The sequence below is a fragment of the Lates calcarifer genome, unplaced genomic scaffold (genome assembly GCF_001640805.2).
Source record: "Lates calcarifer isolate ASB-BC8 unplaced genomic scaffold, TLL_Latcal_v3 _unitig_597_quiver_1020, whole genome shotgun sequence".
Taxonomy (NCBI): domain Eukaryota; kingdom Metazoa; phylum Chordata; class Actinopteri; family Centropomidae; genus Lates; species Lates calcarifer.
In genome coordinates, this window is record NW_026117822.1 from 1 (window position 1) to 23,956 (window position 23,956).

At 39.5% G+C, this 23,956-nt stretch overlaps 1 protein-coding gene and 1 long non-coding RNA gene across 2 annotated transcripts; both read right to left on the bottom strand.

Annotated features, from left to right (window-relative positions):
• Positions 1 to 374: 374 nt before the first annotated feature.
• Positions 375 to 20,155, bottom strand: LOC108879178 (VPS9 domain-containing protein 1-like). The gene is given in 15 exon segments (XM_051069124.1): positions 375 to 508; positions 652 to 722; positions 724 to 1,003; positions 1,118 to 1,205; positions 1,770 to 1,863; positions 3,147 to 3,232; positions 3,482 to 3,569; positions 4,190 to 4,242; positions 5,561 to 5,623; positions 8,109 to 8,177; positions 9,876 to 9,987; positions 10,506 to 10,704; positions 10,774 to 10,980; positions 17,489 to 17,561; positions 20,031 to 20,155. Coding segments are annotated over 15 exon segments (1,710 nt in total). The 5' UTR covers positions 20,124 to 20,155.
• Positions 20,156 to 23,194: 3,039 nt separating this feature from the next.
• On the bottom strand, positions 23,195 to 23,525 carry LOC108879177 (uncharacterized). The gene is made up of 2 exons (XR_001960296.2): positions 23,436 to 23,525; positions 23,195 to 23,336 (listed from the first exon to the last, which is right to left on the bottom strand). It is a non-coding gene; the product is annotated as an uncharacterized LOC108879177 (long non-coding RNA).
• Between the last annotated feature and the right edge of the window lie 431 nt (positions 23,526 to 23,956).

The window sequence follows — 23,956 nt, forward strand, 5'->3', positions numbered from 1 at the left end:
AGTATGAAAGCAAACCAGCAATGGTTGTTTAACATGCCACTGTTCAATGATTTGTTTTATAGTCAGTGTGTAGGTCATCAGCTGAGACAAACTCTGAGAGCACAACTCTCCAAAAATTACCTGCTACTGTAGAGACTTACCTGCTATTGATTATATCTAGCAATGCAAATTTTAAAGATACTTCCTGTGCAATAATTTTGTATTTTTCTACTTCAGAAACAGTCAAAACATTTGCTTTAGATAACAGAACTTTCCACATGTCTAACTGGTCATTAACAGCATTTACAATGTCATGTAGACCCATACTACTGTCACAGCAGTAAGAACATTGCCTGTTTAACATGACATGAAGGCATGTCATTAGATACAAGGATTTACCTGAAAAGAGCCACCAGAGCGCTCCACAGGGGTGTGAAGAAAGCCTCCTCTATGCTGGCAAGGCACAGGTCTTTGGAACTTGCTGTGTTTAGAAACTCAAAGGACAGCAAACACAATGACAGAAGCTGATCTGAAATATAAAAAACACCTTCATCATTTAATATCCAGCAACCTTTACTTTGACTGTTAATGCAAAATTCAGTCTTAAAACATGGTAAGATCATTTCTACCCATCTTAACACACACATATCCATCCTCTATGATCATGCTCACCAATTGCAATATGAATGTCTTTGACGATGGCCTTCAGATGTTCTTTCAGTGCTCTCATCTCCAGCTCCTGTGTGGCCCTCATTCAGCATTGAGCTATCACAGGTAGGGTCTGAATCTGAGCCGACGTCACCTCTGCTACTGTGGGGTGGGGCCCAGTCCATCTGGGTCAGAAACTGTTCCAGATCTTCAAACGAGTTCTCCCGGTCCACCGTCGCCTGTGCAGGAAGCTCCTCCCCTTCCTCATTGTCACAGTTGGCGTGGAGGTCATGAGAGAGCGAGGGGGAAAGTGACAAGCTGGTGCTGACGCTCTGGCTGCTACTGCTCACGGTGCTGGTTGGCTTCCTCTGGGTCTCTGTGTGACCCATAACATAGCCACATAAAACAAATATATTACTGCTAATGCATAACAGTAATGGGTGCTACAAGAGTGATTTACAGTAACCTATCACATATGTTATAGCGTTACTTGGTGTCCTGATTTGTTTGCTTTTGATCTGTTGTCCTGATAAATCTGTGCCTGACATGGAGCCAAACTGGTACAAACTGTACTTTTTCTAATGTGATAAAAATAGAACATTTAAAAGAGGTGTATTCAAGATGTACCTGTGTTTTGTACACAGGTACTTTACAGAACTACAATTACTGCCTTGCAGCTATTTGCCTCTGTCAACCAGGCCAGTTGCAGCTGAACAGTGTTATTGTGAATTCTTAAGTTATGGCCAAAAATGTGTTTTGTGCCAGTCACAGTGACCTTTGACCACCAAAATCTAAGCTGTTTATCCTTGGGTCTAGGTGAACAGCTGTGCCAAATTTAAAGAAATTAAATTCAGACAACCCTAAAACATAATGCCTCCATCCTTGGCTGTCACTTGGTGCAGAGACATAACAAAGTCAACATGTTTAGCACATCAAGTAAATACAACCTCTACATATAAAAGACGCTGATTATGGACACAGCTTAACAGTTCAAGATAAATGTGAAACCAGCATTTTGATGAACCTAGGTAATGAGGTAATGAAATCACCGAAAAGCTCTGTAACAAAACACCCTGTTCTGGTCCTACCTGGATGGAGCAGGGTGTGAGTGCTGCAAGAGGGTCTCAGCAGCAGGTTAGGACTCTGGGGAGGCTTTTGCTAATCATAGGATAGAGTCTGTTGTAAACCCGGTACTGGTGTTTCCTCAGCAGCTTCACCACAGGGTGGTCAGACTGGCTGAAGACACAATACAAATGTTAGTCAGTCCTCATCTGGCATGAAAATGTTGAATGTCCTGTTACAAAGTTAACCATGACAGCATCCAGCAGCTATTCAAGTTGCAATCAGATCAACTCAGGGCAACTAGGACCAGACAAATAATACAATGAGAACAAATAGAAATGTGGATTTGTCTACATCTACATTATGGCTTCAACTTTAAGAGGAATCCACAGGGTGCACCATCGTTTTGTAAGAGCATTGCACACATACTTAATGTAAATAAACACATTCTCTGTCTGTAAAGATAATGGAGGGGGAACACAAACACCTATGATTCAATACAACCAAGTCAGAGTGAGTGAACCTTTTAAACACATCTAAAAAAATCTGCTGTTCAGCTATCATTGAGATTAGTTTGAAAATATAAGCAGAGCTGAATGAGTAAATATGATGATCATATAATCATGGATGTTAGGATTGGGTGATATGAAATTTTTTATCATGATAACATCTTTGTCCATGTGAGTTGATATCGATAATTATCTCAATGTCAAATAATTATTTCTAATAAATTTAAAGGCTGATTTTTGCTCCTGAGTGAAAGTTGCAGAAAGCAGAGAGCTAACTGTGATTTTAAACATAACTTTAATGTACTTTTACTTTTCAGAACATAGCAAACAATTAACAGTGGAACATTTCACAAAGCCAATGTAGAACATTCAGAACAACTAATATAAAACTTAACTCATGCAATCAGACCTCTATTACCGTGACATGAGTTTGCGATTCTTTTCTGTGCATGTAAATTTATTATACTGAACATTTATCCACCATGTTATATTTATTTATTAAAAAAAAAAAATCACATTATCATTTTATATCTCAACATAAAAATTACATTGTGATAATTATGGGGGAAGAGTTGCTGCCACAAGAGAAGGAGTTTAAGTATCTTGGGATGAGTCTTGTTCATGGGTGAGAGTACAATAGAGCTAGAGATTGACAGGTGGATTGGTGCAGTGTCAGCAGTAATGTGGTCGCTGTACCGGACCGTTGTATTGAAGAGGGAGCTGAATTTACTCAATTTACCATTCATCTACATCTACATTCCAACCCTTACCTATGGTAAGGAGATCTGGGAAGGTGTCTGGGCTTAACCTTAGTGATAGGGTGAGGAGCACAGACATTCGGAGGGAGCTCAGTGTAGAGCCACTACTCCTTCACATTGAAAGAAGCCAGCTGAGGTGGTTCAGGGATCTGGTTTTGGTTTTTAAAAGGCTTGTGTTGCAGTCAGTTACCTGAGCAGGTAGGAGACTAGACGTGACACTAATGTAACATCATTTGGATTCTCCTTCATGTTGGCTTTCCACAGTTTGGGCCAATCCTAAAGAGACAATTCATGACAAATCTGATTGGTTAATTCATTATTATGAAACATCTCTTATTAACTGAAAGAGCTTCATATGAACACAGAGTTGTTTGCATTTCAGCCATTTCAGTACCAGTACCATTTCATACTGGTCAGATAGTGAAGACCCCAAAATGTCCTGATAGACCAACCAACAGATCACACTGAGCTCTGGTAAACTGTCATTATCATTTCATGTGTTTATACGATCACTCACAAACTTACATGGTCTTGTTCATACTCTAGTACGCTGGTATAGAGAGTTCGCTGCTCTTGCTCCTCTGCAGTCATTGCACCAGATGCTGCAAATCTCCTGTAATAACAAAACACAGGAAAACATTTACACAGAACTTACAAACCTTAGAATGCATGAATGTCAAGAGTCATCAACTGTGTAGCTCTAAATGATTTCCAAAATTGACTAAACCTTTTCCAAGGATTTACTGAGAGCTTTACCCTGAGATAACAACACAAATGGATAAAGCCACAGGCACTATAGGGAGCCTTTCAGACAACTGTTGGAGGACTGGTGGGTAAGTACATCAGTTTCAAAGTTTAAAAGATGCTAGAAGGAACTGATCCTGAAACAGGGTACATGAAACACAAATTATACTCTGGTGTGGTCTTTTGAGGAGTGAATATACTATATGCAACATTTGTAGCCTTCAACGTGTCTATTAAGTAAACATTTAGGTCTTACTTAATCTGATTCAGTCAAGTCAGCCACATGTCAAGCTTCAAATGTTGTCACAGCAGCAAGTAAGTTTAGCTGCTTTCTGATCTAAGGGGGGAAGCAGCTTTTGGTGCATGTAAAAAAAAAAAAAAGCACTTATACTCAGATACAACTCATTTTTAATGTGATCAAAGAAAGAAGCGAGAGGCTAAAAAAAGAATTAACCTAATCAATTGTGTTTGTGGACAACCATGGTGTACCTGTTAGCCTCTTCCTGTAGCCTAAGTCTTCTCTCCTCCATCTTCCGCTGGAGCTAATGTTACAACAAACATTAAGGAAACCTCCAAACATTGCAGTCCTCACATCAAACAGCTATAAGTGATGATGCCTTTGAATTTAAATCAGGCATATGTTATAAATACAGCCCCTGATGGAAATGGTAACTACATTCTGTACATCTATATACCACAGACAAATACAATCATTTTTGCAAACTGGTCACAAGGTCATCCATAACCTTACTGAAAAATACCCATTCAATAATGGAATACTGAATAATTCATTAGTTAAAGAACACAGAGGTGGAAATGTGTTCAGAGCAGGTAAGGATGAGGAGTGGTCCTTCTTTGAACCAATAAAGACAGAGTCTGATCTAAGTTATTCTCTCAAAAACTATAATAACAACTACGGCCCTGATTTTTTGCATGTTAATGATAGTCTGGTAGCTAATAGACTAGAACAGTAGGGGTGTAATGATACATCGATATACATCGATTCAGTGATCAACAATCCAATAATATCAATCCAAACTGAAAACATTGATCAGACATCATAAAAAAGGAAGCACGGAGAGATCAGCTGGTTTCGTCACACAATAACACAGGCTACTGTTGGCTCCTGTGTGGCCAACACTGACAAAAATAACAAAAACTCCGAACTACCTACATTGACTCACTTTCAGCCCTTTTTTGTGGGAGGACCCAAAGCTCTCCTCCAAATCCAGCTCCCAGTTGATTACAGGTAGCTAACATGACAGACAGGCTTCACCGCCTCTAAGCTGGAAACATATTTATTAAACCTGGAATAACAGTACTTCAACGTAACAGCCTGAACAGCGTTTCTTCACTAACCCAACACTACCATGACGTATAATATCACAGTCCATCACAACATAATCATTTGTAAGACACACCTTTCCTTTGAAATGGAGAATAAATCAGCAGTCTGGAAACATTTTGGATTTTGGAGAAAGGACAGGTCAACTGACAAAGTGCATGCTGTGTTTAAGCCATGCCACTTTGAGATAAAATACTCAGGTTTACACAAAACCCTGCTTTAATTTTACAAACAGGAATCTAATGTTCTCTCAGTTTTTCTTTATAGAATGTGAAAAACTTAAAGCTCAATATATTAAAATGTGGTACCTCATAGTGAACAGGATTTATCTATTTTATTAAAAGAGAAGATTGTTTTTCACTTAAATGAGCTCAGAAATAAAAATGTCAAATGATATTTTAGTTGCCATTTGTGATTTGATTTTAATGGAAGTGAGTGTTAAATCAGCATATGATATTGTCTCATATCAATCACTGGTTCCTGAATGGAATCAAATCAAAATCGTAGAAGGATACAGCATCCTGACGGGCCTTGGCTATGATGAGGTTCTCCATCATCTGCCGCTGGAGAGAGAGTGTCTGCATTGCAACAGAGGAGGAGAAGTTAATTACATGCATTCATGAAATCAACTATTACCAAGGAAAAATCATGTGTTGTATCAAGATGTGAATAGTTTATACAGAGATATATCCCATTAATTTCAGCACAAATATAAAGCTGTAAATTAAATTACAGCCAGTTTGTAAATATTATCAGGACAAGCAAGGGGTCAGATACCAAGTTTCAACATACTAGATGAAAAAAATTAAGTCTGAAAATTGCAGCCATTATGTCCTGGCCCATCCCAACTCCCATCTGAAGTCTCTACAACATGTCTAAACAAACATAAATAAACATGCTTCATCTTAAATCACTAAAAATGAGCCATCACCATGTTCCTGCAACAAGGACAGATACAACAGTCAACATTTATACCATCATAACAAAGATCTGCATGACATCTGTGGTGGTATCTGCCAGAGCAGTTAGCATCACAAACAAATGTCCAGACAACATAAACATAACTGTGATAAACATAACTGTGAATGAAGTTATCCTCCTGAGACCCAGTAATGTGCATCTGTCTGACTTCTCAAAATGGCTACTAGCTTAGCAAGCACACTTCTCGGGAGCAAGAGGAGGTTGGTGTTCCTAAAGCTAGACATCAGTCTGTTTAAGGTAAATAAAACATTTGTAGCAGTTATTCAATGATACGCACTACACTTTATCCTCTGGGACAATTTTATTCAGTGTCCTGTCTACTGGTATTTTTGAGAGTTTGATTTGAATTTAGTTGACACTGGTACATACATTTACATAAATGCATACTGAAAACCTTCACAGACATACATGCATACCTTTTCTGGTACATCCAGAAAATAGCCATATGCTCTCTAAGGTCACTGACAAATGCTTTCACCCTCTCCCACCTACTCAGCTTTTACATGTAACCAAACTGACTGTCAGCCATGGAAATGAAAGTATCACAACCCTACATAGTGTTAAACACTCAGGAGTATTGTGTGACAAAGTTTAGGATTTGGTTTACCATCACTGCTGGGACCATTCAGCACCATGAACCCAAACTACACTGCCATACACAGTACATAGGCAGTTATCCAAAGGAGTTTGGTGTAATTAGTTTATTTTGTGTTGAATGGTTAGTTAGTTTGAATGGTTGGTTGGTTAAATGAGCTGAGGGCTGTGCTATAAAAGAAGTTCAACATACCCAGGATATCTTTACAGTCACAGTCTGGCTAAGTGGTCTTACGATGCTGCTTATCAACATGTTAAGTCAACCCAGGATTTCCCGGGCGTGTTCGTGTGAAAGAGGTGGAGTTGTTAGTTAAAAGCAGCGTTGGCAGAACCATGAGTAGGTGTACCTATTACATGACAAGTAACGCTGATAGCTGCAGGTCGTTTAAGTTCTAGCGACGTCCATAAATGACATTTAACAAGGAGAAATGTGAACAATATGATCACATGACTAGAATAGAAACACTAGAAATAATTTCCAGTTATCAGTCAGGTTGAGGATTTATTGTGAATAAATACATAAATGCTTTTTACTTACTGAGTATTTTTGCTCTTTAGTCTGATGGTGATTTATTCTGAGTGAATATGTGATGCAGATAAACACTGACAGTAATGTCAGACTGTTTCTGCTGCCAAAGCAAAGAGGAAAGAGTTCATGTCTGAGCTCCATCTGACTGAAATGTTCATTTATAATTGTGGGAAATATTCAACAGTGTGTGGATAAAAGATTGTAGACATGGTGGAGCACTGTGGTGGCAAAACGGTTACACCACTGTCACATAACTACATGGTACTGGGTTTGGATCTGGCCTGGGACCTTTTTGCATGTAAAAAAATTTAAAAATAAAACAAACGGTGAGGATGGTATCTGAGCCAAGACACTGGACTCAAGTGTGTGTCCTGTAGGTTCACCATGTTAGGTGTCTGCATCTGTCAGAGTAAAGCATGGTAAAGAGTTTGGCAGTTCAAGTCAGTGCACTGTGGCGTAGTTTTGTGTTTTATTTGTCCATAATTCATTTTGCATCTACAGTAATTTGTGTGATTGTGTGATACTCTAACTACTGCCTGGTTGACTGAAATGAGTCCTGTAAGACCCAAAGACCTTCCCTGTAAGATGGTCTGAGGTTTATTCATTTTATTTATTGAAACAAAAATGTTATGGCTAAAAGCCAAATGCTAAACTAACAAATTATAATTGCCCAATTTCAGTAAAGGAACGGCTTTCCTGCTGTTCACTACACGGATATACCATAGAAAATAAAAAAATAAAAACTCACCGTGAACACATCTTTTAATTCATTATACTTTAAAAAAAAAAAAAAAAAAAAAAAACATTTTTTTCTGGCTGGCGGTTACAGTGAACCGACAAGATAATACCGAGAGCTGCTGTTAGCTCCCTGCTGACCGACGCACAGCTCCTGACGTCTCTGAATGTATGTGTAACGTTAACTCCCCGCAGTGTCAATTAAATAGCTCTTGTAACTTTACCTTTACAAACGCCTTTAGTTTTCTCCAGTACGCTCGGAGCTCCACTTGACACCGAAACATTTTCCGTATCTAAACGATAAGTTCACGTTACTTTAAAAAATGTCCAACACAGAATGGATATCAGAAGAAATGAGTTAGAATAACGATGGTGATAAATAAAACGTCTGACCAAGCTACAGGTTAAATGTGGCATCTCGCTTACCATCGTGTTTCTGTCTGCAGATAATGACCTTTTTCACCAAAGAAATGAAACCGACGAGCAGAGAACGTTTTTGTGTTTTTCAGCTGTGGCGTTATCTTTCCTTAAATAATACATGTGGTGAGGAGGACTCCACACAGCCCGCCCCCTCTCAGGTATTCACCTATCATCAACTACCAGGATACCAACCTGACGTAAGTAACAGACAGGAAGTACCATAAATAGTTCAAAATAAGACCACGCAGAATGTCGTTTAAAGAGGCTGGGAATTATTTTTGCTTTACAGAGCGCTATCGTGGTTTTAAATACTTTCTTTATTAACTAATTGCATCACAGAGGAGGCAGGGTTTACACCACACCTGTTTAGTATATCAAATTTAAAGAATCAGAATTGAGCTTTTCCTTTGGACTAAGGAGAAACACACTGATGAAGGGGCTGCGTATGTTTGTGGAAAAAAGTCAAACCTTTTGATATGACAGTGGTTGTTTCAGTCATCCAGGCCGTAGCAAACAATAATCTTAGAAGACTTAGAATCTGCTGATCTGCTTGAAAAGATAACAAAATCATCTAAAGGACTTCAGATATTCATCAGTTCACAGTTTGACAAACTCTCTACAAATAGAGATGATTTAGTTCTGTGACTACTCTTCAAACTAAGATGACCCCAGACTGATAGAGAGCTTAGTCAGATGGTGCAACAGCAATCACCTGAGACTCGAAAAACCCAAAAACATAATTGGATTCAGCATTGTGTGTGGTGTAGAAAAGGTTCTGCAAACCAACATGAAAACATCATCCCAGTAGTGAAGCAGGGTGGAGGGAGCATCATGAACTGGGTCTTTGCTACCTCTGGGTCTGAACAGCTCACCATCATCGGGGTGAAAATAAATTCCTGAGTTTCTCAGTGTATCCTCCAGGATAATGTCCACCAGCTGAAGATCAGCAGGACAATGACCCTGAACATCACAGTAAATCTGCTACAGACTTCAGACTAAGAAAGTCCACCTTCTGTAGTCAGAGTCCAGACCTGAACCCAACAGAGATGCTGCGGACTGAGCTCAGAGAGATGTTCACACCAGACATCCTGAGAATATGTCTGAGCTGAACCAGCTCAGTAGGAAGAAACTTCCTACTGAACATTGATTTGATCCACAGTTACTGGGAGAGCTGGACTGAGGTTCAACCAGTAATTAAATCCAAGGTTTCACTTTTCACCAGCACTGTGAATATTTAATGGGTGTGTTCAATAAAGTTGAATCAACAACTCTCTAAAATTGTTTGGATAAAAACTGAACATTACAACCTTCATGAAGGAGAATCAATTAATTAGATTAATTAAATTAGGGCTGTCGAATTGGACTGAATTAGTTTTGCCTGCTGAGAGCATAAAACAGAATCTACCACTCCTGGTCCACAAATATATAAAAACTCAAACCTCTTCTTCATATTTGAAAAGTCTCATTTCAGTCCTTATGCAAACTAAAAGTCACTTAACAGTTCTTATATCATTAAAACAAATAAATGACACTTATTCCTACATCCTTTACTCTAAAACACACACACTCACCAAAGATGTCTTTTGGTAGGCCTGACCAGGTGTCAGCCTTGCTAGACGAGCTTCATAATCGGCTTTTAACTTCTGGTTCAAACGTGAAGCTTGTTCAATGGGTGTCAGCTCCCTACAGCACACACATGCATGCATAAACACAAACAAAATATACACAGGCAACATGTTACTTAGGGGGTGTGTCAGACCATTATTATCAGTTTAAACTCTTGTTTACAGAGTGCTGAATATTTAAAATCAGCATGGACGATATTCTGATAAAAAGCTCATACAAGCACCAACAACATTCACAGATGGTGATGAAGAAGATGGTTCTGCAAATTCAATCTAATATTGTTTATGCAAAATATCCTTAGGGATAAGGAGAACTGAGCACAAAGACAGCAGTGAGAAGAAGCAAGACTATTAAATTTGATTGTTTTGTTTTTTTCATTTATCTCTAACCACATGTATAAAATGTGACATTAAAGAGTGTAAGAATCTGTCTGTTGATGTTGATGTTTAGATCTGTTGGTCAGTTCAAAATGTATTGTTCTAAAAGGTATTCTGACTGGTTCTTGTTCTTCTCTGTTATCCTTGCTGTGTTGAATGGAACAATATTTGCCTTCCTTAATAAAAACAGCTCCTTACTTTTTGCTTGTGCCCTGTGACTCTACTGTTTGAAGTCTCTGGAAGACTTCAGGGGGCAGAAAAGGGGAGAGCTCCCCGCCACCATCTGACATCACCCTGCGGTGACCAGTCTTTGCTGGGCTGGTTGCTTCACACCCTGTGTCAACAGGAACACCAGATGGAGGGACAGTGACAGCAGAGGTCAAGCAGAGAGAAACCCCTAAAGCAGAATTCAAGTTAGCAGTGGTTGAATGTTATGTTTCAGAGATGACTAGAGGGGTGTATTCACCAGTGTTTGCAGCAGTGGTGATTGGGAGGACAGCAGACTGATGGGGTTCTGATTGGCCAGGTGAACAGGAAGAGGACGCAGAGGCAGAGGAAGAGAAGTCAGGGGGATCAGGGCGGTTCCTCTCTATAAATGACTTGGCTCGCTCCAGGCACTGCTCAGCCAGTCTCAACATCCGCTCCACCGCTACCATCTCCCTCTCCTCTGAGGCTGCGACAGAAAGAAAGAGAAGACAGAAAAAGTTATGAGAGGTACTGCTGGATGATTCAGCTAATGCAGGTACATGAATACTACATGAAGGTCATCACATGGGATTTAAGATCTGAGTCACATGTGTGCCAATGATCAAGCACTATATTCAGGTTGATTAGTTCAAGTCTGGTTAGAATGATTAACTCTTGTTTGTCTTTGTGAGGAAAGTCTGGACTGGTCCCATCTGCCAATCCACTGACAGCAACATCAGAGATGTTTCTCTTTTTTATAAATTTCATCTGAGATCATCAAGAGCAGTATATAATATGATCATCTGGCATATGTGCATGATTTCATTACATGTATACAATATGTATAATAATGTATACACCATATATCATGTCTATCTATGCATAATAGACTTAAACTTAATTAAACTATAAACTTTATATACGTGTATATCTTTTTCTCTTGCTCATTCCCTGTTTTTTTTTTTTTAATAAGAAACATTTTGTTTTGTTTTCCAATCCTGCTCACTTCCTGTCAGTTCAAAACAGTGGGCACATTATGAAAGAGACAGACTGAGTGTTGCAACGAAACCAGAGAGAGTGAGTAACAAGTAAAAGTCAATAGGTCAATATTATTGATTTCTTTTTAAATGTAGGTAACAGTGACATAGTAAGCTGCCTGAGGCCTGTACTACGAAGCGAGGTTACTGGCTTATCAGGGTAACTTCAGGAGTAACTTGGTGACGTCAGGTGTAACTTCCCGATTAACCTGTACTACAAAAGGTGGATAGGTTTTACCCGTTTCTATTTTATCCAGGTTCAGTTTCCACTGAGGCTGAAATACTGTTAACATGAAGTTCATACTGAACATAACAGCATTACATTCATACATATATAGCCTGAGTGTTCATCATTAACACGTGGGTCACATGTCATTTTCAGACATGTGACCCACGTGTCTGTGTCCTTACATCTGATATTACATGTGACAAGTCTCCCTGGCTTTCTTGGCAGCCGGGGTTTTACATTGTGTCGTTAGAGTCTCTGAAACTGAAACCTGGCTGTGTCAGGATGAGTATGTTAGCCTGAATGAATCAACCCCCCCCAGTCATATTAATACTCACATTCCCAGAGACACTGGCCGTGGAGGTGGAGTCGCAGCCATTTTCAACTCCACTTTATTAATTAACTCTAAACCTAAACTCAATTATAATTCATTTAAAAGTCTTGTTCTTACTCTGTCCCACCCAAGGTGGAAAACATTAAAGCCAATTCTATTTGTTGTAGTGTACCGTCCTCCTGGTCCATACTCTGATTTCTTATCTGAATTTTCAGAGTTCCTGTCGAGTTTGGTTCTTAAAACAGATAAAGTTATTATTGTAGGCGACTTCAATATTCATGTTGATGTCAACAATGACAGCCTTAGCTCTGCTTTTTCCTCTTTACTAGACTGTATTGGCTTCTCTCAGTGTGTAAATAAACCCACTCACTGTTTCAGTCACACTCTCGATCTTGTTTTAGCTTATGGTATTGACATTGAACATGTAACAGTCTTCCCACAGAATCCCATTCTATCAGACCACTTCTTAATCACTTTCGACTTCATATTGCTGGATTATGCATTATCAGCAAAAAACATCCTGACTAGAAATATTTCCGATAATGCAGTAGTTAAATTCAAGGAAATGATTCCCACTAACTTAGGTCCAGTGCCTCATCTTAATTTTGCAGAAGCTACTCCCTCCCAGCTTGATCATCTTGTAGACAGTGTTGCAGACTCATTACGTACCACTTTAGATTCCATCGTCCCCCTAAAAATGAAAACAATAAAGAGAAAGAGGCAAGCTCCATGGTTCAACTCCCAAACCCGTACACTGAAACAAACAGCACGTAGGCTTGAAAGAGTGTGGCGTTCCACCAAACTGGAAGAATCCCACTTAGCCTGGCAGGATAGTGTCAAAAGATATAAAAAGGCCCTCTGTAATGCAAGAAGTGCCTATTACTCATCATTAATAGAGGATAATGAGAACAACCCCAGGTTTCTCTTCAGCACTGTAGCCAGGCTGACAGAGAGTCACAGCTCTATAGATCCACGCATCCCTATAACCCTCAGTAGCAATGATTTTATGAACTTTTTTAATGATAAAATCTCTACCATTAGAGGTAAAATTAATCACATCCTGCCTTCAATCAGTACAGATTTATGCCATAACACAGGATCCATAGAGTCAGCTGCAAAACCTAACCTTGACTCCTTTTCTCCCATCGACCTAGCCCAGCTCACATCAATTATCTCAGCATCTAAACCTTCAACCTGTCTCTTAGACCCCATCCCAACTAGGCTGCTTAAGGAAGCTCTGCCCTTAATTTGCAGTCCTGTATTAGATATGTTAAATCTGTCCTTGTTAACAGGTTATGTTCCGCAGTCGTATAAAACAGCTGTAATCAAACCTCTTTTAAAAAAGCCCACTCTAGATCCAGATGTATTAACCAACTACAGACCTATATCTAACCTCCCCTTTCTTTCTAAGATCCTGGAAAAAGCAGTTGCAAAACAGTTGTGCGACTTTCTACAGGACAATAGTTTATTTGAGGTTTTTCAGTCAGGATTTAGGCTGTATCATAGCACAGAGACAGCACTTGTAAAAGTTACGAACGACCTTCTGATAGCATCAGACAACGGACTTGTTTCTGTACTTGTCTTGTTAGATCTCAGTGCTGCTTTTGATACAATTGACCATCACATCCTTTTACAGAGACTGGAGCACTTTATTGGCATTAAAGGAACGGCACTAAACTGGTTTAAGTCCTATCTATCTGATAGGATTCAGTTTGTACATGTTAACAACTACTCCTCCATGTACACAAAAGTTAGACATGGAGTTCCACAAGGGTCAGTGCTTGGACCAATCCTCTTCACTCTGTATATGCTGCCCTTGGGCAATATTATCAGGAAACACTCCATAAATTTCCATTGTTATGCAGATGATACACAGCTTTATCTGTCAATGGAACCTAATGAAACCAATCATCTAGCCAAACTCCAAGCTTGTCTTAGGGACATTAAAATCTGGATGACAAGCAACTTCTTACTACTAAATTCAGATAAAACTGAAATCATTATAATTGGTCCTGAACACATCAGAAACAAACTTTCTAATAATGTAGCTCCACTAGACGGCATTGCCCTGGCTCCCAGCTCCACTGTAAAGAATCTGGGAGTCATCTTTGATCAGGATTTGTCCTTTAACTCACACATAAAACAAACTTCTAGGACTGCCTTCTTTCACCTGCATAATATCACCAAAATTAGACATTTTCTGTCCCAAAAAGATGCAGAAAAACTAGTCCATGCATTTGTTACTTCTAGGCTGGACTACTGTAATTCATTATTATCAGGCTGCCCCAACAAGTCTATAAAGACTCTGCAGCTGATTCAAAATGCTGCAGCACGACTACTGACAGGAACTAGGAAAAGAGATCACATTTCTCCTGTGTTAGCCTCTCTACATTGGCTCCCAGTCAAATCCAGAGTAGAATTCAAAATCCTCCTCCTCACATACAAAGCCCTTAATGGTCAGGCTCCATCTTACCTTAAAGATCTCATAGTCCCCTACAATCCCACCAGGACTCTGCGCTCCCAAAATGCTGGTTTACTGGTGGTTCCCAGAGTTTCCAAGAGTAGAATGGGAGGCAGAGCCTTCAGTTATCAGGCTCCTCTACTGTGGAACCTTCTCCCAGTTTCGGTCCAGGAGGCAGACACCCTCTGTACCTTTAAGAGTAGGCTTAAAACTTTCCTCTTTGATAAAGCTTATAGTTAGGGTTGGCTCAGGCTTGAACCATCCCTTAGTTATGCTGCTATAGGCCTAGACTGCCGGGAGGTCCCCCATGATGCACTGAGCTCCTCTCTCTCTCTCTCTCTCTCTCTCTCTCTCTCTCTCTCTCTCTCTCTCTCTCCACTCAATATGGATTCATATCCCATGTTACATGTTACTAACTCAGTATCTCCCCTTTCCTGTAGTATTGTGCTCTTCCGTCTCTCTCTCGTCTTCTGTCTCTTTCTGCAGGTATTTCTGCCTCTGGAGCTGTAGAGTCTGATCTGTGATGACAAGTCTCCTGCTGCTCCTACAACTCCACTCAACACCTGCTGCTAGAATTAGAAATTACTTATACTGCTATTAGTTGTATTGCTCTGTTAGCAGTTAATTATCACTAAGGTCTGCCATTATCACTATCACTAATTATCACTACTATCATTACTACTGCTGTATTACTGGCCTCATCTTACATCTGATATGGAACCTGTGTTATGCTATGTCCTTCTTTCGCTATTCTCTACCCCCTCTCCCCCCCTCTCCCCCTCTCTCTCCTTCTTAACCCAACCGGTCGAGGCAGATGGCCGCCCACCCTGAGTCCGGTTCTGCTCGAGGTTTCTGCCTCTTAAAAGGAAGTTTTTCCTTGCCACTGTCGCCTAGTGCTTGCTCTTGGTGGGATTTGTTGGGTCTCTCTCTGTAAATACCTATTTTAAAGAGTACGGTCTAGACCTGCTCTATATGAAAAGTGCCTTGAGATGACTGTTGTTGTGATATGGCGCTATATAAATAAAATTGAATTGAATTGAATTTAAATTCCTCAGTAAATCCACAGAATTAACGTGTCCTCTTCATCTGAGAGATACAGTGCACGCCTGTTTTATGAACATGCACTGACTCCGATTATGTTAACACCGACTCAATTTACCGACATCTGAACCACCGTTGTAGTACCGTTTAACACAGACCGAGGCAGTCAGGGTTTGTCAACCCCGACTTTCACTGATAACCCCGAGTTAAATCAGAGTAGGTTAAACTCCCTTTGTAGTACAGACCTCAGGTCGTTACTCTTACTTGGTATTCCAAAACATTTCAAACCACTTGTAAAACCCAACTTTAAGAAAAGACAGAAAGATAAATCTGCAAAATGACCCAGCAGTGAGATTTTACAAGCATGTGAAGTGAGTGAACATAATGTCTATTTGCTTGAAATTCATTCTTACGTTTTAGTTTCAATTGGTCCGTACTAGATGTTGGCAAAGGGCTGAGAATTTCCTGTTATTTAATTCAATATGAATATGCCCATGTCAGTAAAATTAAAAACCCACAGCACACCAATGTTAACGATACCAGATGCCTGTAGTGTGTGGTCTGACCACATTATGTTGTATATACTCTGCTTTCTTTAGTGTCAATACTTAATTGCCACTTGAATTTGGGTGATAGGACATTTGGTTTTGGTGAGTTTACACAAAATAAAATGAGAAACCAAAGGATTTCACATGATCACAGTAAACGCATAAAGTAGCTGAGAGACATAAATAAAAACCAATGTCTCTACTGATGTAACAGTTCTTACCAGATAATGAGGCAGGCTCAACTGTTACTGTGCTCTCAATAGCAGTTTGATACATTTTTAAATAAAATCTGACTTTATCAGATGAAAACAGCAATTGTTTAACTTGCTGCTACATGTTGGGACTCAGCCCATTCAAAATGGAGGATGAGACCAAATAGTTCCTTTTGTTCTACAGACAAAGGAAAGCCATTGAACTCAGTCTTGCAGCGTCCTTCACCTTTTCACACCTAAGTGTGAAACCTCCAACTCCAGCTGCAATAGGTCACTGCATGGCCAAATTCTGTGATGTCACCTGTCAGTTGGGCAGTCTCAGGAGTTGTCTTGGGTCTTCTAAAGAGAAGTCTCTCTGTCTTCTCAGCCAGCTCCTCACATAAGGAGTTGAGCTCTGCTTTTGTCACTTCTGCTCTCTGACCTCCATGAGGCCTTCCTGAAACATAGGCCTGCACTGGACTGAACTTTGGTAGCAACGCGAGAGCCTACCAAAAAGAGATTTATGATCAAACACAGGTACGACACGAGGTCTGCCAACTGGGTTCAAAAAAAGGAACCATACCACAGCACAGAGGAGAGTTAGCCTCAACCACCTAACTCTGCAAGAAGAACAAAGGATGACGACACTGGAACTACACAGCCAGGACAACTGCAGTTTACTGGACTTCATCAGCACAACAGGACATTGCTAGCAGCACACCAAACGCATCTTCGTTTTGTCATTTCATTTAGTATTTGTTCAAATAAACATGTTTGAACACTGAATAGTGTGCTGGTCTTTTTAATGTTGCCCAAAGTGAGTATTACCAACCTCTACGCTGCAGAACGACTTTTACTTTTACTAACTATTGATATGGTAATTTTGGTTGTAGTTATTAACTTAATTATTAAGTACGGTTCCAAATTAATAATTAGTATAGTTCATGAGACTGATTTATTGAACTGGCTATCTGGTGCCCCGAGGTGGATTTCATGCAAATTAAATCCTACTTTTTGTATAATAATTAGTTACTTAATATTAATATTTTTACTAATTTGATAGCCAGTAATACCTAGTTGACCCCAACATACATCTTTCTGCATCTCAGTATATATATCTAACATCATATTGTCATATGCCTTTTCTCACATCTTACTTTGTGTCCCGGCTTCCTCCAAAAGTGCATGGGATATATAGTTGATGGTCCGGAGGTATTCACAGTAAGCTTCCTGCAGAGAGACCACAAACATGTCAAATCCTTTTATTTTCAAGCTGGACAGTAAATAATGCAAGATTCACACAGAGATCATTATCAATATTATGCAATTCATCAATCAATTCAGTGGTTGTTTGTACAGAGATAATGTCACATCAGTGTCATGCTTATTTGTTTATTGCACATCAACCCCAGCAAGACAAAGGAGGTGGTCACCTCACACTGCACCAGTAAACATCCATGGTTTGGACATTGAGGTCGTGGAGGAGTACAAATACCTGGGTGTTTACCTGAACAATAAATTGGACTGGTCTCACAACACCAACACCCTGTACAAGAAGGGCCAGAGTCATCTCCACATACTGAGAAGACTGAGGTCCTTTGGTGTGTGCAGGCCACTGGGACAAGGACCTTTTATGACTCTGAGGTGACTTCTGCCAACTTTTATGCAGTGGTCTGTTGGTGTAGTGGATCCTCAGAGAGGGACAGGAAGAGACTGAATAGGCTGGTAAGACGGGCCGGCTCTGTCCTGGACTGCTCTCTAGACTCCACTGAGCATGTGGGTGGGAGGAGGATGTTGGCCAAGCTGACATCTGACAGCTGACAACCCCTCCCACCCCCTGCATGAGACTGTGGGTGACCTGAGCAGCTCCTTCAGCAACAGACTGCTGCATCAACGGTGTAAGACGGAGCGCTACCGCAGGTCATTTATTCCAAAAGCCCTGTACATCACACTGTACAACACTAGTCTGACTCAACAATAAACCTGCACTCTGGACTCCATTTCTGGTTACTTTTTTGCACATACTTTTTACCTACCTCACTGATCATCACCTTTTTCTGTAATAGAAACTGCACATTTATGTTTATTACAGAGTTTTATGCTGCTTTTGCACTAATTTAATCTATGTTTATCCATCTGTCTTTTTAATATTGTATTTTGAGTTTGTTCTCACTGTTGCTGTAATGAGTGAATTTCTCACAAGTATGATAAATAAAGTCTATCTTAATCTTAATTGTTAGACATACTCACTTATATGGAAATAATTAGATTCATAACCCAAGGGTCATGATCCATGGCCTCAGCTCCTGTCTTCTTCCCTCACCTCCCATCCACCTGTCTACCCCACCCATCCTCAAACCTTTAACCAATCATTAGCTCGACAGCTCTTACCACCTGCACCTCATGGACTGATCAACCTGGGACTATACCAGTTTTAGGTTTAGTTGTCTATTACCTGTTTTGCACTTGCTCCCTGTTCCTCCCTGTAAGCCTGCTTTTTGTGATTAAAATATCTTCACTCAATCTGTCTGATTATGAATCTGCATTTTGGGTACCATCCTGCTGTTTCCTGGCTTCAGCTGTGACACCAAGAACATGACACAATGTCAAGATTCAATTTGTTGCTTGCTGAATTTTGTCTCAGTGCCAGATTTGGTCATTTCAGCATTAATTTCCTAAACTGTACAAGTTAATTCAATCTGTCTGTCTGTATATAGTGCCTGTTGCCAAACCAATAATGGGATCTGTTCTGGCCCCCCACGACCTGGAACAGGATATAAATTATGATTTATTTTATCAATTAGGTAGTTTTTTTCTGTTTTATATGAAATTCCATTTGGTGATAAAGGACTTGGTCATTAGTTTTAGTAGTAATAATAACAACTATTTCATCAAGACTTGCTACTATTTCACTAACTAATGGTTTGGGGTTTGTTTGTTTCATTTTCAAGAAGAGAAATTAAGTTTCACAAATCTGAAACTGTATTTTAAAGAGTCTTTCGCTTGTCTGTGGTAATTTAATCCAATTTTTACAAATCTAGTCTAGGTACAACGGATATAATCTGGACCTGGTCCAATGTAGCCTAGATGGAAAAAGTACCGAAGTAGCTCCTTCTTGCTTTCATAAATAAAATAGTTTTAACAAACTTGAAAGTGTGTTTCAAACCGGCAATAACCATGTCTCTCACTCTTTACAGCTCAGGAGGACTGTTTCCACCACTGCGATTTTTTAAAAAAAGTATTTAAAATGAGAAGTCTGGTCGAGGTTTTCTCTAATTAATGACAAACTTGTGATACAGGATGTTTTATTTTTTTCGTCACAGCTTCCATACAAATGTGACCTGACATTACTGAAATAGTTCAAAAATAAAAGTACAGTGCTTGTTATTCAGATTAATTAGTCTCACGGTTAAAGTGATGAATATCTCGTGTTTTTGGAGGAATAAGCAAACTTACGTCTAAAATCATATAAATAACATTAGCTACATGAACAATGAGCTGTCAGTAAAAAGGATAAAGTTAGTGGTTCGTGTATTTAATGACGAAGAATAATAATACTTAAAGCGTCCTTAGTCTTGTCTGGTCCATAAAGTGTGTGTAGGTTATAACCCGGAGCTGAAGTGACAGGCTAGCTAGTTAACCCGCTCACAGCCTCCGTCTATTTACATCTCTACTGTCACCACAGGAAACTGTCTCTACCTCATGTCTGCTCCCTCCGTCCAGCTGGATCGCTACTTTGGCCATTTTCATGGCATTTTGAAGAGGTTTCACGCCACTGTCAGCTGTGGCCATAGTAATGTCCGGGTCCTGTCCTCTTTTTCCCTCCCCCCACCCCTCCTTTTTCTTCTGCGTCTTCAGTCATGGCAGAAAGTAAACACACTGTAAAAGTGTATACTGTCCCCTACTGTACGGGAGTGGCAGTCAAGTCTCGGCGGGACTCAAACTACAAACTATAAATCCCCATTCCAAAAAAGTATGGGACGCTATGTAATATGTGAATAAAAACAGAATCCAGTGATTTGCTTCTCCATACCAGCCTATAGTCAACTGAATACAGCACAAAGACAAGGTATTTAATGTTCAAACTGATAAACGTGATTGTTTTTGTTTGTTTGTTTGTTTTGAAATAAACTCACATTTCTGAAGTTGGGAGTGGAGCATGTTTACTGTGTTTCATCACCTTGTCTTTTAACAACATTCAGTAAGCATCTGGAACTGCAGACACTAATTGCTGAAGTTGCGAAAGTGAAATTCTTTCCCATTCTTACTTGATGTACATCTTAAGTTACTCAACAGTCTGTTGTCATATTTTGCACTTCAAAAATCACATCTTAAAACCCACCTTTTTACCTTGGGTTTTAATTTGAGTTCAGCTTGACTCCCATCAGATTATTTTATGTTGTGGTGTCTTTTTGTTTTAGCCTGTTTTTAGTCTTATTTTATTTTATTGATCTATGCTTTTATTTTGTTTCTTTAATTCTTTCTTAATCTTCTCTCATTTGTAAAGCACTTTGGTCAACCTTGTTGTTTTTAAATGTGCTATAGAAATAACATTGACAATTGACATTGACAAAAAGCGCCACAGATTTTTAATGAATAGCAGCTCTGGACTGCAGGCAGGCCAGTCTAGTACTTGCACTCTTTTACTGTGCAGCCATGTTGTTGTAATTTGTGCAGAATGTGACTTGGCATTGTGTTGCTGAAATAAGCAGGGATGTCCCTGAAAAAGATGTTGTCTGGATGGAGGCATATGTTAGTCCAAAACCTTTCTGTACCTCTCAGCATTAATGGTGCCTTCACAGATGTGCAAGTTACCAATACCATGGGCACTAATACACCCCATACCATCACAGATTCTAGATTTTGAACTTTGTGCTGATAACAATCTGGATGGATAGATGGATATTTCACAGCTGTATCTGGGCTCTGAGCTGTATGAAAACACACAATGATACAATAAAGTCCTGACTTCATGATGACTATGATTTTTCAGGTATTGGAGCTGAATTGTGCAAAATTTCAAGTAAGTCGTACTTAAGACTGAGACATTATAGGCTTCTTGTTGTTATTACTTGCTGTTACATTGATAAATATAAGTGTTACAGCAGTTGTTATATAGGCCACACCTCAGAGAGATAGACAATACGGAAATGGTAGGGTAAATCAAAAACAGGCTTAGGCAGAAATGGTTATGGCCTTTACTTAAAGTTTGGTCCCACAAACATATTTTTCTTTTTTCTTATTCCTAACTCACTGTGGGTGCTTTAGCTGATACACTGTGAACTAATGAAGCAGTTACGAGACCCTAATTAAGTGAGTGGGTGTTTTGTGACTTAAATAAAGAAATTTTCATTAACTTTTAGATTTTTATTTTTTAGAGAAAGATATTTGCAGGATTGATTCTCTGTCAATAAAAAGTTACACTAGACAGTGCAGGTCCTCTTCTTCACTGTAAACGTTACTCGGCCCAGGTTGCTAACGTTACTTCGTTGCTGTCATCAACGTAAGGCCCGTGGAAAGAGCTGTGCTTTGCCTTGAAAAATATGCAGAGGACGACTTGTTTCAAATATTGGTGAAATGTTTTAATAAAAGCAATTGCTGCATATGTGAAAGTTTATTTTTTATTATTAGACATTGCAAAAAAATCAGAATATGTTGAGAAGGATTGTCTAACGGAGTTGCCCTCGCCAATAAGGGATTGAGAAAATAATACATACTATACATAATCATTTACGTTACACCTTAAGCAACATTAAACTGTTTGTGCTCTCTGTTATGTTACAGTACCATAGAGCGGTTGGATATGAGAAGTTTGTCATTCTGGGCAACAGGTGAGTAAAGTATTTGTTTATTTAAAAACACCATTTGATTATTAAGTTCATCATGATTTGGAAATAAATTACATTTGTTTATTCTCTCCCTGCAGGATTTGTGTGACCTCAAAGTAAATGGATTGGAAGTGCAAGTTGTGCTCTGTATCCTTGGACACATGTGCAAAGTTATTTAGGCATTATCAATTGCACCATAACCACTTCTCAAGAGTCAGCCCTCTACCATGTCGGTACAGTGACTGCATTTGTACTTTCCAGTCATTTAATGCAGTCAAAGCTCATTTGTCACGGTTTCATAATGATACAGGCAGAATAAATATTTATATGTGTACAGGTGTTTGCAGAGTTCCATCGAATTACAAACGTGAATCTACACAGCCAGTTTTACTGTGAACTTGACCGATACACACCAAAACTAGTTGCACTGTATTGACAGAAGTCCTCAAGGACTGGAAAGGGAGCAGAAGCACTCCGAGAGATGCTGAGAATTTATGACTTGGAGGTAAGTTTATGTTTGACTTTTCCATGGGGACAATGCTGATCATATAATGTGTTGTCATTACAGATTACAAAAAACTTGTAATTGTTTTGTGATGCCTTGATAGTAGTCAATCATCCTGCTGAAGATAGATTACTATTTGTAACATAAGTGAAGCATTACATTGTTATACCAGTGACATGGACTGGGTATGCTGGCAAAATATTTCTATAATGATTTTTCTTTTTTCTCAATCTAGGAAGAACATGACATCAACATGCGACGCACTCTGGCTCTTTGTGCACTTCCAGTGTTCCAGAAAGTGTTGATGTGTCTGAAAGATAACAAACCATTGAAACCATGCCTACTCTCCCTGAAAAATGATTTGTTAAAACAATAAACAAGGTGAGAAATGCCTGCTGAGTGTAGGAATGCATAAATGTGATTGTAACGAAGGGCGCTTCGTTACCAGTGACTGTCGGCCTTGGCTTGTAAATATTGTATAGTGGGGGAGAGTATGACGATTTTACTTGTACCAAATGACTACAAACATGAACAGCGACATTTTGCACTTTATTATTCACAGAGCGTTGTACAGGATATTTGCATCTTGAGTAGTAAGGGTAGATTGGTTACATGGCATATGTATTGAACATGTCACAATACAGGTATCGGGTGACCGGCGCTGGGCTCTACCTGGAAGAGAGGGGAGTTCGGTTAGGGTCCGATGGCACGATGTCTATTTTAGTGAGAAAAAGGTGGTCAATACAAGGAAATTGTTAGGGAAACACTTACCGGTCCGATCTTGTGTCTGCTCCCGTGTTCGGCCGAAAGAAGTCCCCGGCGTACGAACAGGGTAAAGAACGTTCCGGGAGGGACCAAGTGGCTGATTAGGTAGAGGGGATCTGGGTGAATTTGTATGTTAAATATATTGAATGTAATTGTGTTTTTGGGGTTTATGTTTGTTGGGAGGTGAATGACAGGAAAACACCATCGTAAATATTTTGCTAAAATTAGAAATTACGTCCTGATGGAATAATTTCACTTGGGAACAGAAATGGAGCATACCTGTCAATGGTATGATGCAAGGTAGTCCACCAGGGACACAGTATAAAAGGCGCCAGTTCCATCTAACTGTGTTGCTGGTGGCTGACTAGTTCCATTGTTCTAGTTATGTCACTGAGGTTGTTGTAAATAAACTGCACGTTGAAGTCCTTTGAATCCTTGGCTTGTTCATCATCCACTACTGCAAATCGAGCCGCTAAAGGGCCATCATAACAGTGATTCATGTCAGCAACATTATTACAGCTATGTTG